The sequence below is a fragment of the Lagopus muta genome, chromosome 18 (assembly GCF_023343835.1).
Source record: "Lagopus muta isolate bLagMut1 chromosome 18, bLagMut1 primary, whole genome shotgun sequence".
Lineage (NCBI taxonomy): Eukaryota > Metazoa > Chordata > Aves > Galliformes > Phasianidae > Lagopus > Lagopus muta.
In genome coordinates this window covers 10,430,981-10,448,767 of record NC_064450.1, presented here as the reverse complement: position 1 = coordinate 10,448,767, position 17,787 = coordinate 10,430,981, and the positions used below count along the sequence as shown (strand labels likewise).

General features: G+C 62.3%; 1 protein-coding gene across 7 annotated transcripts; it reads left to right on the top strand.

Annotated features, from left to right (window-relative positions):
- Nucleotides 1-27: 27 nt before the first annotated feature.
- On the top strand, nucleotides 28-17,228 carry GRIN2C (glutamate ionotropic receptor NMDA type subunit 2C). Of its 7 annotated transcripts, none has more exons than XM_048965001.1 (13): nucleotides 28-366; nucleotides 7,176-7,599; nucleotides 8,423-9,012; nucleotides 9,442-9,556; nucleotides 10,055-10,266; nucleotides 10,608-10,809; nucleotides 11,415-11,568; nucleotides 12,024-12,149; nucleotides 12,226-12,455; nucleotides 12,640-12,800; nucleotides 13,226-13,413; nucleotides 13,927-14,159; nucleotides 14,424-17,228. In XM_048965001.1, the coding sequence occupies exons 2-13, from the start codon at nucleotides 7,192-7,194 to the stop codon at nucleotides 15,732-15,734; spliced, it is 3,930 nt and encodes a 1,309-aa protein (XP_048820958.1). In that variant the 5' UTR covers nucleotides 28-366; nucleotides 7,176-7,191; the 3' UTR covers nucleotides 15,735-17,228. The 7 variants fall into 7 exon arrangements, with proteins under 7 accessions (XP_048820958.1, XP_048820954.1, XP_048820956.1 ...); XM_048964997.1 differs by lacking the exon at nucleotides 28-366 and adding an exon at nucleotides 2,994-3,502; XM_048964999.1 differs by lacking the exon at nucleotides 28-366 and adding an exon at nucleotides 3,531-4,222.
- The last annotated feature ends 559 nt before the right edge of the window (nucleotides 17,229-17,787 follow it).

Sequence of the window (17,787 nt, the reverse complement as noted above, 5' to 3'; positions counted from 1 at the left end):
CCGGCTTCGCGCTGCGAGCAGCTCGGGTCGCTCCCGGGATCGGGTGCCGCTGTTCAGCAGAGTTCATTCCGCGGGTGTTTGCTGCACGGTGTCGCTTTCAGGCTGCCTGCCTGCAGCCCCCGGGCTGCGTTCACCGCCAGCAGCACGTGGACCCAACGTCCCGAGCAGCCGGGGAGGAGAAGCGGCTCCAGAGCCGTTTCTGCAGCAGGGAAGGAGCCGCGCAGGCGACGCTGTGAGTGACAGCTGTGTGCTGCTGGAAGCTGAAGTTACAGCTGGGATGAGCTCGGAGATCTCGCTGGCTTTGCTAAGGGGCTGCTTGCTGAAACTGGCCTTCTAAAATGAGCGTCGAGAGCACCCAGAGCACAGGTAATCTAGGCTGGCGTGAGACAAACCAGCTGGGGGCAGGTTGCTTGGCCTGGCAGCAGGGAGGTCAGCGGCTGCTTAGAAACCAGCTCACGCCACCAAGGAAGATGTTGGGAAAAAGCCTCTCAGCTGTGTGATGAACGGATGAGCCTCAGCCTGGGCTGCACCTTCCCAGCCCTGCAGAGCCGCCGGGTGCTGCACTGAGCCGCGCTGGGCGGCCGGCGGGGAACAGATGGCTCCACCAGCTGACCTCAGCGCTTTGGCCCAGCGCAGCTCCCAGCAGCATTCTGAGCCTCGGGGGGGGGCTCCTCGTCTTCCCACTGCTGTCTCTGGTGGGAGTGGGGCTGAGGTTCCCATTTCTGGGCTTCCCGACTTCCCCTGCACTGAGGGAATGGGTGCCTCTCGGCTCAACCTCCTCCCTTCTCCAAAAGGACTCTGTGTGCATCCTTGCCCCAGAGCTCTCAGAGCGCCCACGTTTCCCCTCCTGCCCTTAAAGACTCAGCGTTCCCACCGCTCTGCACTCCTGTAAGTTTTCTGGGAGCCTGAAGCCAGACAAGGGATGAGATGCCCCGCAGGCACTGTGCCGCTAGAATGCACCCATGCCATTGGACTGAAGCTGCACTGTCCCCATAGCCATGTGGGGCACCTGCACGGGGTGGGAGGATGCGCCCCCACTTGGGGTTCATCTCTGTGGGATTCGGTGCTGTGAGCTTTGTTGATCGTTCTGTCTCTGGGAAGGGCACAGCAGCTGCCCCAGGGCACTGCTTAGGGACGAGTGAGGAAGGTGTTGGAGGATGAGGGTTGGTTACACCTCAGGAACGAGTGATTTCCTACCTTTCTGGGAAATTTCCACTTCCAGCCTCTGGGGCAGCCCTGCAGGCAGCCGCCACCTGGGAGGAGGAATTATCCCTGTGGTGACAAAGCCCTCCCTATTTATTTCAGCTCTCTTAATTACCAAGTGGAAGGGATGTGTGGCAGCAGAGCGGGGCCGTGGTGTGTGCACAGCCCTGTCCCTGCGGCCTTGCTCCCACCTCTGCCAGCTCTGCTTCACTTTCTGTCTCCATTCTGGTTTTGGTGGCCAGGATCAGGGCAGCAGGCAGCTCGGTGTGGGTACCAAAGCCCCAGACACCTTTAAGGGGCAGAGCAGTGATCCCATGAAGGTGCTCTTCGCACACATTCCTTTGTTAAATGAGCCCTGGGGTGAAAGGATGAGGTCGGTTCCCAGTTTCAGCAGTGGGTGGGCTCAGACAGCCTTACTTTGGCCACACTTCTAGGGGAGGCTGGCAGGAGCAGGACAGGCGCAGAGCTGGGACCAAACCCCCGGCATCCATCCCACGTGCCACCATCAGGGTTCCGGTGTCGGCGCAATGTTGAATGGCAAATGGACCCACGGCTGTGCTGCTGGGGCTGCTGTGGGGTGCAAGGAGCCTGCGGTATGCATGGAGCAGCTTTGTCCTCCCAGAACAGCCCCCCTGTGCTTCTGCAGCCCTCCCTGCAGGATGTAGCTGTGCACCAGGAGCTGTCAGCGCACACTGCGGGCAACAAGCAGCAGCAGAGCCTCCTGCAGGGCACGCAGCGGGGGAAGGTAATGGGCAGAGGGGGTGCTGTGAGCTGAGAACCTGCCGGGGTAATGCACAGCAGTGTGGGAGGGAAGGAGAAGAGAGGGGCGGGCAGCTTTGTGCCCTCCCAGCCCAGCAAAAAGAGGGGGAGCGCAGCACACCCAGGTTGGATGGTGCTGAGTGGGGAAATGAGGTTTTCTCTTAGGAGGAAATGTCAACCCATGCCTGGCAGGGCTGAGGGCTTCCTCCCAGGGTGCAGTCGGTGCTTCTGTTCTGCTCTGACCTTTATAACCACCAGGGTGCTTTTCTGGGGGGGAAATGTAAAAAGGATTTGTGTTATTCACGTGTTGCAATAAGGTGGTTTGATGACTGTGAGACAGTGCCGTATGCTGGGGCTGTTACAGGACCTCGGGGCACAGCCATGGCAGCAGGGTGGGTGCAGGAAAAAAAGTTTATTTTATTTCAATACCTTCAGAGGAGAGAAAAGATGGCTGTCAGGCTGGCATGTGTGGCACTGTAGGCCCATCCCCGCTGCAGGAACCCTCCAGGTGTACCCAGCTGTTCACTGTGCCCAGGTGGGTGTGTGAGCCCACGGAGGGGAAACAACCCACAGGATGGAGATGGGATGGCGTGGGAACAGGGCTGTTCCTGTGAGAAGGACCAGCCTTCCAGCGAGGCCCAATCCAGCCCTTGGTGGAAGGGTTACTTGCAGCCGGGTGCCCTTTCTGCGGTGCTGAAAACAAGGGTGACCCTTGCCTGTTGGGCAGTGGCCTGTTGCTCAGCCTCCCCTCTCCTTTTCCTGGAGCATGAGAGTGGCATCATGCCCATACTGAGCAGGGGGCTGCACATGCCCCGAGCCCTGCAGAATCCTCATGCCTTGGAGATGTGAGCAAGCTGTCCTGGAGGCAGCAGGGCTGCTGCTCATAAATGGGTTAAAGCGAAGGCCGGGAGGAAAACACAATTTCCATTTGTTTTGGCATCGCTTGCAAACCCCAGGGCCCCTGGCCTTGGGGAAAGGCACGCGGAGGTCCTGCGCTCACTGCGAGCAGCGGGGCTGGCGTGGGCTGAAACCTCTCTGGAAACAACCTTTCCATGAGACACGTGGATGGGCGCTGGGCTGCGTTTGGTGCCGGGGGAATGCTTGGTGGCACGGGATGTGATGGTGCTGCAGGTGGCTGCGGTGCCGGTGCGGGGGGTGATGGTCATCCCGGTGCCACGGGGGTCTCTCGAGGGGGTGGCCGTGTCCCCGGGCCGGGCACCTCCACCTCCAGAGGTGCCACGGGTGCTGCTGAGAGGACCCAGCGCCCAACCTGAGGGCAACGGGACCCCCTGGAGTTCTGCCCGTCTCCCCCTGCCTTTGCCGGGGCTCCCCCCGCTCTCCCCCCGAGCGGCGTGGGGGATCAGCTGATGCCTTAATACGGGCCCTGGCGACAGCTGGAGGCTGCTGCTGCCGGCAGGGGCTGCGCTCCCTGTGCCCCCCTGCGGCGGATGGGGGCCCGGGGCTGCTCCGTGCTGGCTGGGGGGCACCGCCATGGGCAGCAGGACGGTTCCCTGCGGTTAAGCTAGCAAACGGCTGGAAGGTATTTGGGGTGTACGTGTTTGGGGGAGGGGGGACGTGGGCAGTCTCTGGTTCTTTCTGTGGGTGGGCTGCAGGGGAGCAATGTCCGGGGAGAGGAAGGGGTCCTTGCCGTGGGCTGCGCCACTTTGCTATTTTTTTTTTCGTGGGGGAGCTTTGCTGCTTTGGCTCCTCGCGCCCGGAGCACGAATTTGGAGGGGGGACTGCAGCCAAGCGGCGAAGTTGCGGCTCGGCAGAGGGCAGGGGCCGGGAGGACATATGTCTCGTCCTTCTGCCAACCCCTCCTTTTCCTGCCCTCCCTTCCCGTGCCCGCATCTCTGCCTCCGTCCCCGATCCCCGGCCGTCCCGACCCGGCTATGGCTACCGGGGAGCCGCGAGCATGAAGCCGGGGGCAGCGGTCCCCTTGGAACACCTGCTGGCATTGACTGAGCTCGGCCCCCCCCGTCCCCGTGCGCACCCACCCCTCTCCCTCCTTCCTCCGCTCCCATCCCTCCCTCCCGCCGCAGCTGCAGCGCTTCCTCCTCCTCCTCCAAGGACGAGTCTGGGACCGACGGCCGGACCCCCCCTCCCCACCCTGCGCCCCCCCCTTCGCCCTGGCACCTCGCACCCCTCGGCCGCGGCGAGGCCGGACCGTGCCCTGGGGCTGCCCCGGGCGGGGGGCGGCAGCGGGAGGAGCCCCCGGCAGCGGAGCGGGGCATGTAGGAGCCGGAGCGGCGCTGCTCCAGTGAGTACCGGGCGGACTGGGGGGGCCGGGCCCCCGACGGGCTCGGCAGGAACTTTTAGCGGTGAGTTGGGGTTTTCTGGGGGGTCTCCTGGAAATTTCACAGCCGCATCTCTCATCATCTCGAAATGGGGATGGGTCTATTTTAGGGGGAAGCGCAAAAATAAGCGCACCTTGCATAACCCGCCGCTCGCTTTTGTTTTCGATTAATCCACATCCGACTTTCTTTTTTTTTAAGCTGCGTTTCGGTGCGTTTCGGTGTGTGCGGGGCGCGCCGGGCCCTGCCCGCAACTGGTGCTGCGAGGAGGAGGAGGGCGGCGCGGGATGAAGGTTGAAAGGAGACAGCGCTGCGTCTCCGGGCAGCCGGAGGGGACGGTCGGGGCGGTTTTGCCGTTGTCCCCCTTCAGGGGCTCACTGAGGTCCCTGTAGGGCCGCCCCTCACCTGCGCAGCACCAAACGCGTTTCCTGGCCCTATCAGTGCCCCCGCATCCCCCGCGGCTCCGCTTCGCGCTGTCCTTCCCTGCCCCTTCCCGCTCGCTGTGGTTCTCGGGCTCCGATGCTCTTTTTGAGATAAGGTTTCTCTTTCTCCAGAAGGATTTTTGCAATTCGGGATTTTTTTCCTCCCCTCCCCGAGGTCACAGCATCCGCACGGTCCCCCCCCCCCCCGCGGTGCTGGGGCTGCTAGCGGGGAGGAAGGGACGGATAGAAGCAAAAAGAGTCTTAAAGCGAGAAGTGAACTTTCCCTGTTGCATTAAAATAACATTCCGGGAGGTGGAGGAAGGCGAGGGCTCGGAGCACGCCTGGAACGGATTTCTGTGAGCCCTGAGTTGGTGCTGCCCCATCCCTCACTCCCACATCAGCCCTTCTGTCTGCAGTCAGCATGGGGTCCCGCGGTCCGTGGGCTCTGCCCTGTGCCACCACCCCTGTGGAGCTGCTGGGCTCAGCCTGGTCCCCGGCCCCCTGCTGCTGTTTGGTGCCTTCTCCCTCAGATCCCCTTTTCCCACCCCCTACAAGGCCCAGGCTGATGCTGCGCTTTGCCAGCCGTGCCCAGGCGGCTCCTTGTGCTCTGCATCCCAATCCCGGCCATTTTGGCATCCTCAGGGCTGCACCGGCTGCTCTGGCACCAGAAATGATGCTACAACCCCAGTCCCACAGGTAATCCCGGAGCCAACCCCGCTGTTCCTCCCAGGCCCAACCTCGCACCCCCACCTCTGCACCATCTCAGCAGCACTGCTGGGTTTGTTCTGCTGGTCTGAGCGGTGGCTGAGCAGCTCTGTGCCGTGCCCACCTCCTCGCTCTGCAGCTGTCACCGTGCTGTGGGGACAGAGCCAGGCAATGCTGCTCGACGTCGATCCCGTTTGCCCAAATCCGCCCCCTGTTGCGATATAGGTTGGGGATTTTGGATGGCAGTTGCAGTCTGACACAAGCAGCCCCTTTGGAAGCGGTGCTTGGCTTTTGGAGAGGGCTGTGCTGCTCTGCGTGTGGACTGATGGCTGCTGGGGTTCTCCAGAGCTCAGTGCAGAACCACGCTGGGATGGGGTTTGGCCGTCCCGTGCCGGCGCTGTGGGCGACGCGCGTGGCACGCGGCTGATGGAGCAAATCTCAGCTGCAGTGAAGGCCTGGGGTGTATTTCAGTGTCCTTGAGGAGCCATCAGACGGACAGAACTGCCAGGAGAGCGGCTCTGTTTGTTTTGGGTGGTGCGTTGCTCCCCTTCCTCCCTGCTCGGGTAGCTGGTGCCGGATTCCCAATGAATTATTTATCGTGGGACTAAAAATACCCGGGGATTGCGGCGAGGAGCGGCGGTGCGGGCCGGGCTGTGCCGTGGTGTGGGGCACCATCAGTGTGAGTCACCAGGGGCTGTGCCTCACCTCGGCATTGTGGCTGCTGCAGGGGGCACGGATGTGGGAAGGGGTTGTGAGGCCGTTCGACAGCTCAACCCTGGCTGTGACACCAGGTGCGTGGAGAGGCACTAATTTGGGTTATTTCACATATTTTCAGCCCGAAATGCTGGCGGTGCTTTTCACCAAGTGGCCTTGTGCCGTGTCACAGGACAGACGGGTCCCTGGGGCAGCCCCAGCACAGACCCCAAACTTTCTCTCTCTATGCCAAGGATGCGTTAAGCAACAGCAGCTTTTAATTGCGGGTGACATTTCCAAGCGCCAGCTGGCAGCTGGCATCTTGCTGCATGCAGTTCCACCATGGCTGGCATGTGGCTGATGGCCCTGGGGCTTCAAGGCTGGGGTTGGTGTTCCAGGCTGCAAAGGGCCCACCAGCCCTGCAATTCCAGTCATGCCAGGCAGCTAAAGGAAACCTTCATTTTCCTCCATTCTTTAGGAACTGCTGGGTCGTTGAGCTGGGTACCATGCAGCTAAAGCTGGTGAGCAGCTTATGGGGCTTTTAGGGGTTTTCCTTCCAGGCAGCAGCAGGAGCTGAGGGGCTCTTCTGCCCCATCACATCCTGGCCCCACTGGCTCTGTGAGGGATCCACACTGCGCTGCAGAGGGTGCTCAGGGGAACGCGAGGTTTCAGCCTGTAAATATTTCAGGTGACTGTCAGCGTGGAGAGAGCCATGAGGGAGCATCCAGCTCCTCCCAGCACCTCCTGCTGCTGTCCCTGTCCCTGCCCAGAGGCAATGAGGAGCATCCTAATGTGGCTCAGATGGGAAGGAGGGCAAAGTGGCAGCTGAATGGTGATGGGGTTGTGGAGGGAAGGAGGAACAGGTGGGGAAGGTTTGTGGCTCTTGGGGATGAGGGTAAGGAATGTGGCACTGGGAGACAGCACCCTGTACTCCCAAAGGGGCTGAGCTGGAGGGCACAGGCCTACGGTCATCCCCACCCCACATCCAGCCTCCAAGGGAGGAGAGTCCCCCTTTCGCTGGGGTCACCCAGTGCTGGGGTGGTGCGTGGGGCAGTGTCCCCAAATGGATGGGTGTGAAGGGCTGTGTCCATCCTCGCAGGGACACGGCGGTGGACATGGGCAGAGCGCCGGCGCACACTCTGCTGCTGTCGTTGGTGCTGGGCTGCTCGGCTGCCTTCACCGATGTGCTGCTGCCCGGCCCTGCAGAGCCAGTGGTCAACGTGGCCGTGGTGTTTGGGGGCACGTCCTACCCGCTGCACATCCGCTCCCGCCTGAGTCCCCAGAGCTTCCTGGACATGCCCCTGGAGATCCACCCCATCACCGTTGTTGTCAACAACACCAACCCCAGCACCCTCCTCACCCACATCTGCGACGTGCTGGCCAGCCACAAGATCCACGGCATTGTCTTCGAGGACAACGTTGGCACGGAAGCAGTGGCCCAGATCCTTGACTTCATCTCCTCTCAGACCCAGGTCCCCATCATCAGCATCAGCGGGGGCTCTGCGGTGGTCCTCAGCCCCAAGGTGAGGCTTTGGCTGCCAGTTATTTGGGGTCTGGGGTTGGCATCTGGTGGTTATTGGCTGGGGCAGTGGGGCTTTCCTTGGGTGTCCAGGCAGGATTTGGTCTCTCCTCCCATATTGGCTCCCAGGGATCCCGGTGCTGGCTGTATTGATGGCACCACCTCCTCCTGCTCAAAGAGAGCAGAGGCAAACATCTGGAAGGCTCCCCCAGATGCTTGGGGCAGTGGGCTCTTAATCCTAACGCCAAGCTCCTTGAGCTCCCCATGGCTGGGTGGCAGCAGGTGAGGTGGCCTTGGCTGTCCTGCAGCTGCTGAATCCATAGGGTGGCACAGGGGCAGCCCCCACTGCCCAGACCCCTCTGGGAGCATCGGGAAAAAAACACGAAGGTGGAGGCAGTCTGCATGGTGAGGCCCTGCTGCCTGCTTACGACCTTCTGAAAATGCCATTGGCTGCATCATTTAAGACAGAATCAAATCAATTAAGATTTGCTAATGAGAGGCCAGATGGCTGGGGAGGTGGGGCAGGCGATGGAGCCGGCAGCAGGTAGCGGTGCAGGAGCTGCTCCCAGCACCATGCGGGAAGCGACCGGTCCTCTGTCAGCACTGCTGCGTGGGTTTTGGTCAACGAGGTGAGAGAGCTCAACCCTGTGCCATGGGATGCCCACGGCTCTGCAGAAACTATGGGGCTGAAACCGTAGGGTTGAGTGTCTCCAGACCACAGACCGCAGCAGCTCGTAGTGTGTTGGTGGTTTCCCAGCCAGCTGCAGGGATGCAGGGAGCCCCGTGCCATGGGGACAACCAGCCCCTGAGCCCTGCTTCCCCCACAGGAGCCCAGCTCAGCCTTCCTGCAGCTGGGCGTCTCCATTGAGCAGCAGATCCAGGTGATCTTCAAGGTGCTGGAGGAATACGACTGGAGCTCCTTTGCCGTCATCACCAGCCTCTACCCGGGCTACAACATCTTCCTGGAGCTCATTCGCTCCTTCACTGATGCCAGCTACTTCGGCTGGGAGCTGCAGGACGTGCTCACCTTCGAGATGAGCCAGGAGCGGAGCAGCTCCAGGACGCAGCGGCTCCTGCGGCAGCTTGATGCCCAGGTGCTCCTGGTCTACTGCTCACGGGACGAGGCTGAGTTCCTCTTTGAGATGGCTGGACAAGCCGGGCTGGTGGGGCCGGGCTACATCTGGATCGTGCCCAGCCTCACGGTGGGCAACATGGAGCTGCCGCCCACCTCCTTCCCCGTCGGCCTCATCAGCGTGGTGACAGAGAGCTGGAAGCTGAGTCTGCGGCAGAAGGTGCGGGACGGGGTGGCCATCATTGCCATGGGGGCAGCCAGCTTCTTCCGAGCCCACGGCTTCCTCCCGGATGTGGGACGGGACTGTCGGGCGCCCGCTGCTGCTGCCAACGCCAGCTTCTACCGGTGAGGTCTGGGGAGCCGCTGGCGTGCATTGCGTTGGGGAATGGGGAAATGGAGGAGGGGTGCCGGGAGAGGATGCTTGCAGCTGGAGCCTCTTGGCTTGGCTTCTTCTCAAGCATTTTGGAAAGTCTCTTGCCTTGTCCATGGGGGACCTAGGAGGGGATTTACAACTCTTTGAGGGCTTCTTCGTGCTGCAAATGCTGCATCTCGGTGCTGCTGTGGCAGCATCTGTGCTTCTGCCCATCCTCACCTGCAGCGGTCCATCCTCAGCACCTTGTTGCAAGGAGGGCTGCCTTGGCTCCCTGCTGCACAGGGGCTAAGTTGGGGCTCCTCTTCCCATCCTGCGTCTCTCTGGGGACCTGGGACCCTGGCTGGAGGCAGGGCAGCTGGGCACACGCAGGGCTTGCGCTCACTGGATGCTGTGCCCCCCAGGCACCTCCTCAACGTGACGTGGGAGCACAGGGACTTCTCCTTCAACGAGGGCGGTTACCTGGTCAGGCCCACCATGGTGGTGATCTCGCTCAACCAACACCGGCTCTGGGAGATGGTAGGAGCCCCGGGGGCAGCATGAGCCACGCGAGCCCTACGGCTGACTGCGGGGCCCCCATGCACGCCAGAACCTCCATTGGCTTTGTGGCTGTGGCATTTCCCCCCCACAGTTGCATCTCCCTCATCCTCAGTCCTGCCTGTGCAGCACTGCACACCTCAGTGCACACTTCCCCACCCTACAGCTGCTTCATCCCTTGCTCCTCTGCCAGCCCCACTCCAGGCTGTGCCTGATGCTTCTGGCCACGCAGGCACAGACCTGAAATAAGCCATCTGGAGGTGCTTTCTCCAGTTTAAAAGCATTTCGAGTGAAAAATGGCTACCTCTGTGCACACAGCCCCGGGAAGAGAGAAAACCTCAGTCTGTCATCACTGGGGGAAAGCATGCATGGGTGTGTGGGTGGTGGGAGCGGGGCAGCGCCCACTGCGCTGATTGCAGCCCAACAGCGCTCTGGGTCCCCCGTACAGCGGTGACGGTGCGCTCTCCTCCCTGGGGGCAGGTGGGGAAGTGGGAGCACGGCATCATCCACATGAAGTACCCGGTGTGGCCCCGCTACGGCTCCTTCCTGCAGCCCGTGGTGGACAACCGGCACCTGACGGTGGCCACGCTGGAGGAGCGGCCCTTCGTCATCGTGGAGAACACCGACCCCAGCACCGGCGTCTGCGTGCGCAACACCGTGCCCTGCCGCAAACAGACCAATGCCTCGGCCAGGTGAGAAGCACTGCGCCCTGTGTGCCCCAGGCACGGCTGGGAGCTGCTGAGATGGGGCTGCAGACAGAGCAGGAGAGGTCCGTGCGGCCTGCTGGCTGGAGCGGTGCTGGGAAAGGCTCAGCCCTCATCCACTGGGGCTTTGGGAGCCCATCGGCGGGTCCTTCTGCTTCGCTTTCCCTTTTCCCTTTAGTTTCCTTTCCCCCTTCTCCCCTTTTTCCCACTCCCCTTTCCCTTCCCATCCCTCCAGCTCTCCGCAGAGGACAAAGCCCACCTCGCACACACTGCTGGCGTGCACACAGTGTTGAGCACAGGGGCAGCTCAGGGCTGTGCCTCCTCTGCAGAACCCTGACCCATTTTTCTCGGCGCGGTCTCAGCAGTGATGGCCTCGCAGACCCCTACACCAAGCTGTGCTGCAAAGGCTTCTGCATCGACATCCTGAAGAAGTTGGCCAAGACGGTGAAGTTCTCCTACGACCTCTACCTGGTGACCAATGGCAAGCACGGCAAGATCGTGCGCGGGGTGTGGAACGGCATGATTGGTGAGGTAGGGCCTGGCAGCTGTCCTGCCTTGGGTGGGGAATGAGGAGGAACGGCTCCCAAAGAGTGGTGGCGCAGTGGGGAGCAGGGAAGCCCCCCGGGGACGTTCAGAACCGCAGGGATGTGGCACTGAGGGATGTGGGCAGTGGGGGTGGATTTGGTGACCCAAGTGGGATTTCCAATCTCTGGTTCTGTGATCCCTACAGGAAGGGCTGAGGGAGGTGGGGTCGTCTGGCCTGGAGAAGAGGAGGTTGCAGGGAGACCTCACTGCTTTCCGTGCTTAAAGGGAGCTTATAAAAAAGATGGAGAGTGACACTGTGATTTTAGGTGGCCTGACGGTGACAGGGCAAGGGGGAAATGTTTTAAACTAACAGAAGATTTAGATTAGATGTTAGGAGGAAATTCTTTACTAGGAAGGCAGCAAGGTGCCCCATCCCTGGATGTGCCCAAGGCTGTGGATTGGCCCAGGGCCACCTGAGCTGGGGGGCAGCGCACAGCAGGGGTGGCGCTGTGAGGTCCCTCCCAACCCAACCATTCCATGGTTCTGTGACCCGGTGCCTTTGGCTCTCCTCCTCTTCCTCTGCCTGTCCTGAGGCCACCCGCCCTCCCCAGGTGTATTACAAGCGTGCAGACATGGCCATCGGATCCCTCACCATCAATGAGGAGCGCTCCGAGATCGTGGACTTCTCTGTGCCCTTCGTGGAGACTGGAATCAGTGTGATGGTGGCCAGGAGCAACGGCACTGTCTCACCCTCTGCCTTCCTGGGTGAGTGCGGGTGGGCTCAGCCCAGTCTGCAAGAGCAGGTTGGAAATAGCGCTTGGTTTTAATAACATAAAAAAAATCCAGTTTGCAATTCACCGGGGAAGGAGGCTGAGCCGCCGCCATCAGGGCTGTCTCCTCCCTAAGTAATCCCATTATTATTGTTTTTACCTCATTGTATTTTGCATGAGGGATGGAGGTGTGGGGTCACCTTCACCAGCTCCATGGCCCTGGGATGCACAGGGCAGCCTGTCCTGCTCAGCAGGGCCGGGGCCGCATCCCGCGGTGCCACCGCCGCACCTCCCTGCTGATGAGCCCCATCCCTGCAGGGGGCGATTTGCACAGAAAAGAGTCTTGCTGTCATGGCCAGGGCCGCCACCAGGAGCGACCTGCGACCGCATGGGAAACGTGAAGGGATTTGGGGTGTCAGGCTGATCTGACGGATCCCTCTCGCCTTGCAGAGCCCTACAGCCCAGCCGTGTGGGTGATGATGTTTGTGATGTGTCTGACCGTGGTGGCCGTCACTGTCTTTGTGTTCGAGTATTTCAGCCCTGTTGGTTACAACCAGAACCTCACCAGTGGCAAAAGTGAGTGGGGAGAGGTGGGGGCTGGGAGGGGACACAGCCTCTGCTGACACCTGTCCTTCTGCCCCATGTCCCCCAGGGCCGGGCGGTCCCACCTTCACCATCGGCAAGTCGGTGTGGCTGCTGTGGGCTCTGGTCTTCAACAATTCCGTGCCCATCGAGAACCCCAAGGGCACCACCAGCAAGATCATGGTGCTCATCTGGGCCTTCTTCGCCGTCATCTTCCTCGCCAGCTACACCGCCAACCTGGCGGCCTTTATGATCCAGGAGCAGTACATCGACACCGTGTCAGGGCTGAGCGACAGGAAGGTGAGGTGCGGGTTGGGCTCTTCTCCCCCCTGTCCAAAATTAAGGTTATCCAGGTGGGGAGCCCTTGAGGGGCTGCATGGCTGCACGTGCATGGGAGGACAGAGAGTTGGCTGGGGGAGATGCTGGGGACACAGCAGGGATGTGGCCTCCCCATGACGCTGCCACCCGGGGCTCCCCGCTGCAGTTCCAGAGGCCACAGGAGCAATACCCCCCGTTCCGCTTCGGCACCGTCCCCAACGGCAGCACCGAGAGGAACATCCGCAGCAACTACCCCGACATGCACACCCACATGGTGAAGTACAACCAGCGCTCTGTGGAGGATGCCCTCACCAGCCTCAAGATGGGGTATGGTTCTCCTGGACAGGGTGTGGGCCCCCAAAACGAAGTACGGCCCTATATGACTCCTTGAGATGGGATCCAGTGCTCCCCAGGTGGGGTATGGATTCCTCAGCCGGGGTGCAGCCCCCTCAAGTGAGCTGCAGCTTCCCCAGTTCGAGCACAGCTCACCTGGAGGGTACTTTGGGGTGGTATGGTGGTGGGCTTTCCTAGTCGGGTTAGAGCTTCCTACAGCTGCCCCGGGTGGGACGCATGCTCCCCAGATTGGGTTCCTCTCCCCTGGATGTGGTTGTGACTCTCCAAGATGAGGCTGAGATCCTCCAAAGGGTATTGCCCTGGGATGCGGCCAACTGAAAGGGGCACAGCTCCCAAGAAAGGGATCTGCCCCCAGCCCGAGGAGCCCCCCCTCACCCAGCCCTCTCGGTGGTGGGCAGGAAGCTGGATGCCTTCATCTACGATGCGGCGGTGCTCAACTACATGGCGGGCAAAGACGAGGGCTGCAAGCTGGTGACCATTGGCAGCGGGAAGGTGTTTGCCACCACGGGCTACGGCATCGCCCTGCAGAAGGACTCACGCTGGAAGCGGGCCATTGACCTGGCCCTGCTGCAATTCCTGGGAGATGGTGCGTGCCCAGAGCCCCTGATCCATGGATCATCGTAGGGTAGCCTTAAGGGGTCGTTGGGGAAGTCGTGCTACTCCTTCAAGGTGATGTTCAAGCCCATCAACACCTCTCCAGCCACAGGATGGGGTTATTCCCAATCTGGTCTCTGCTCTTCTTGAGGGCTGCAAAATCCCATATGCAAAATCTGAGAAAATTTCAGAGGAGGCCATGTGCAAGATCTGAGGGCCGGGGGGTAGAGCTGGGAATAGGAGATAGGTTGGGAGGGATGAGGGGGGAGAGGGCCTGGAGATGGATGAGCAACACGAGGGATGCTCAGTGGTGAGGGCTGAGCCAGTGATCTTTAAGGTCCCACCCAACCCAATCCACACTAACTCTATCATAGCAGCTCTGGGGTCTGGATGGATTTTATCCTCTTCCACCAGCATGGTGGGGTCAGGGCAGGCAGGGGCTGTGCTAGGGGGAGTGGTGCCCATGGTAGGCTTTTACCCCATCCCTGTGTGTGCCTGGTCCCAGGTGAGACCCAAAAGCTGGAGACGGTGTGGCTGTCGGGGATCTGTCAGAACGAGAAGAACGAAGTGATGAGCAGCAAGCTGGATATTGACAACATGGCTGGAGTCTTCTACATGCTGCTGGTGGCCATGGGGCTCAGCCTGCTGGTCTTCGCCTGGGAGCACCTCGTCTACTGGAAGCTGCGGCACAGCGTTCCCAAGTCCCACAAGTTCGACTTCCTCCTGGCCATCAGCAGGGTCTGTGCCGCGCCGCGGGGCGCCGGGAGGGGACAGCCTTGGGCACCGGTCGCTGCTGGCTTTGTGTGGCGGGGGAGTTGCCGGGGGACAGGAACTGCCCCACGGTGGGGATGGGGCTTTGTGGGTCCAAGTCGAGCTTGCAATTGATCGAGGCCAACTCCTGGCTCTTCCCACCCCTCCTGCAGCGTCGGCTCACGGTGGGGCCGTATGTAGTTCTGTGTATGCGGTTCTGCTGACGGCGCGGTCTCCCCGCTGTCTCCGCAGGGCATTTACAGCTGCTTCAGCGGGGTGCAGACCCTGGGCAGCCCCGGGCGGGCGCCCACGCCCGACGTGACGGCGAGCTCAGCCCAAGCCAACGTGCTGAAGATGCTGCAGGCGGCCAAGGACATGGTGTCGACGGCCAGCGTGGGCGGCTCGCTGGAGCACGCCACGCGAACCATCGAGGACTGGAGCAGCCGCAGCGAGCACCTCCAGACCACCTTCTCGCTCAGGACGCCGCAGCTCGTGGTGCAGAACAGCACCGGCACGCATCGGGGTCCCTCCTGCGGGCCCCCGCACCCCGAGAGGCTGCACAGAGTCTACGTGCCCAAAGGGCCGCCCCGGGGGCTGCCTCTGCCCATCCCCGTGGACTCCCGGGAGGAGAGATGGAGAGGGCCGAGCGAGCGCACCGCCCGCGTCCTTCACCCCGTGAAGCTTCAGGGCGGCGGTGCGGCGGACAGAGCCCTCCCGGGGCCCTTCCCACACCTCCCGGCGAAGGCGGCGCCGGACGGGGATTTCGAGGAGCACGCGCTGATGGGGAACCATATCGGCGCTCCGACGCCTCCCGGGAAGCTCCCTCCGCCGGACATCTACCGGGAGCACAGGCGGGCGGACCGGCCGCCCACCGCCCCGCTGCTCTGTGGCGACGGGGCGGGGACGGCGTCTCGTCCGCTCCCGGCGTCGGAGGCGAGAAGGGAGGCGGGGAACGCGTCCCTTCCCCTCGCCTGCGCCCGCGGCTCCTTCCCCAAAGCCGCCAGGACTTGCAGAGCCGCGGCAGAGCGGGAGCAGCCGAGCCGGCGGGCGAGCGCGGACCGAGCGTCGCGGGAGCGGGGAGAGAAGCGTCGCGGTGCGGGGCTGCGGCGGTGCGGGGCGCGCCCACCCGCTGCCCGCGGCGACGTCCCCGACCTCTTCCCCGAAGCCGAGGCCGCCCACGGCTGCGGTCCGCGCTGCCCCGAGGCCGCCGGGCGGCTGGCCGGGCCGGGCCGGGCGCCGCGCTCCCCTCTGGCCCGGCTGCCGTCCTACCGAGAAGCGTGCCGGCAGAAGCCCCGCGGCACCGCGTGCGCGCCCTACGCCTGCGCGGACTCCTTCGCCCACCCGCCCCTCTGCCTGGGCCGTTCGTCCCGCGAGCACCCCGAGGTGCCGGGGGGCAGCCGGGGGCCGGGGCGCTGGGACGGAGCCCACAGAGACTGGGGGCGGCGGGGGGAGCCGGGCTGGCCGCGCGCGGTGGGCGCGGAGTGGTTGGCGGCCCGCGGGGTGACGAGTCCCTGTGCCGGCGGGTCCTGGCGGCGGGTCTCCAGCCTGGAGTCCGAGGTTTGATGGCTGCACGGGCGGCTCCGAGAGATGTGCTGCTCCCTGCTCGCCTCCGGCCTCGGTGGAGAGAAGCCACGAGCCCTTCGCCCTGCTTCCCTCCTGGAGCATCCTCCATCGCCGACAGTGGGATGCGCCAAACCAGGTCTGCTCACTTTGGAGGCCAGAGGAGCCTCCTCGAGGCTGGACTGGGCTCTCCCCGCAGGCAGGGCTGGCTGGGGACGTGGGGACACTGAACTCATTGTCACCATGTTTCTGTCTTGGTTTCATCGAGGGACTCCAAGCGTCCCGTCCAGGTCATTAAAGAGACGTTTTGAACTGGCTGGGGACCCTTCTTCCAGTGCTGCTGCTGAGCCCCTTGCTGCCCTTGGCTTTGTCCCCTCAGCTGCAGCGATGCCCGTGGCCCTGAGCCCCATCCCTGCTCACGTCCCTGTGCCTGGCTGCCCCGGTGTGATGAGCTGAGAGCGAGATGGGAGAGCAAATGCAGTGCAGGATGTGGGGGAAACGGACGGAGCTCAGTGCAACCTGCTGGCAGCAGCTCGTCTGGTGTGTGGGAACTGCTGAGTCACAGCCTGAAGCACTGATTGAGCGCCTGGAAGAAGAGACCCGCTCAGCCCTGAGCACAGGTGGAGGCGATTCACCTGTGTGCTGGGAAGGGGTGGAGCCGCACCTTTCAGTCCTCATTTAAGGGCTGCCTGCAACTGAGGAAGGATCTCTTGCTGCAGATCCCTCTTTGTGCAGTTTTTCTGTGAGCCTGTATCTTCCGAGATGGGTGAGCGTTTTCCTTTTTGTAACGCCTTGCTGTGCTGGTCCTGCTGCTGTTATGCTGTGCCATCGCCCTCCTGGGCTTGCAGTCCCTTTCCTGTCCCAGCTCAAGGCTGGGCTGGCACCATGGGGAGAGCAGCAAAGCCCTGGGGAGAGCTGGACGCTCACTGCCCAAGGACAAACATGCTGGCACGGCCTGTCCATCCATCCATCTGTTTGTCCATCCATCCATCTGGCCTGGGTTACGTCCAGCCACTGTCTATGCATCCGCCCCCAGCCTGGCTGCCATCACGTGCCAGCGTTTTAATTCCCGTGACTTATTTATCATTGCAATTGTCACTTAATTGCTTTGGCAGCCCCTCTGAGGGCCTCCCGGAGAGGGAGAGCAGTGGCGATGGAGAGTGGAAGGGATGGATAAATGAACCCATGATGATGGATGGAGGGGTGGGGAGCGAGCTGGGCTGTCTGCAAGGGGCAGCTCTGGCCGATGGGTGCCCATGGGGACAGGCTGTCACCGTCGGTGTCCTGGGAAATTTTCCCCACACTGTGGCTTTGTGGCCCAAAGACACCATGGCACGCGTGGTGTGGTAACTCTGCCCAGGCTCAGCAGTGCCCAGGGCCAGGCTGGGTGTGGGGGCAGTAGGGACAAAACAAAAACCTCCCCAGCCCACGTTTTCAATTAATTAGTTATATCCCTGGTGACTCAGCAGAGGCCAAATGCATTTCCCTCATGTTTTATTGAAGGACTTCACTGCAGGAGGTGGAGGGCAGGGAGGGATGAGGTGGCAGTGGGTGGCACGGGGTGACTTCAGGAGGTGGCACTGGGGATGGGCGCCCGTGGGCTGAGCATGGCCCCAGAGCTGCGCTGCTGATTTATACAGTGACTGGGATGTGGAACGGCTCGTTTTAACTCCACTCCCTGTGGCTGCAGCGCTGATGTGGGGCGCTGGCAGGAGAAGCAGCCGTGGTGCTGGGGCTCAGGGCTGTGCCCGTGTTGGGTGGTTCAGCGCTCGGCGGCTTCTGAGCACTGATTTCTTGGCAGTGCTGCAATCAGTCATTCTGTAACTCAGCCGGCTCTGCTGCCTGGGCTGTGCTCTGTGTGCCCCCCGGGGGATGCGCTGCTGCCCCACAGCCGTCCCCATCGCTGCCCCCATCGCACCTTTCATCCCAGGTGGGTTCTGGTGGGAACAGCGGCTGTGGGGCGGCAGAGCTCGCCCTGCCTCGCGGGATGCAGGTTTTCCTCTCCCCTCCTCCAGTCGCCCCTTTGCAAAGCATCACCAAAGACTGAACCCGTCCT

Excerpts from the sequence above, each read along its gene's own strand:
- GRIN2C (XM_048964994.1), top strand. The coding sequence starts at position 6,979 with ATGTGGCACTGGGAGACAGCACCCTGTACTCCCAAAGGGGCTGAGCTG. Across the intron at positions 10,267-10,607 it reads CAGACCAATGCCTCGGCCAG|AACCCTGACCCATTTTTCTC; the intron begins GTGAGAAGCACT and ends CCTCCTCTGCAG. Across the intron at positions 12,801-13,225 it reads CTCACCAGCCTCAAGATGGG|GAAGCTGGATGCCTTCATCT; the intron begins GTATGGTTCTCC and ends GGTGGTGGGCAG.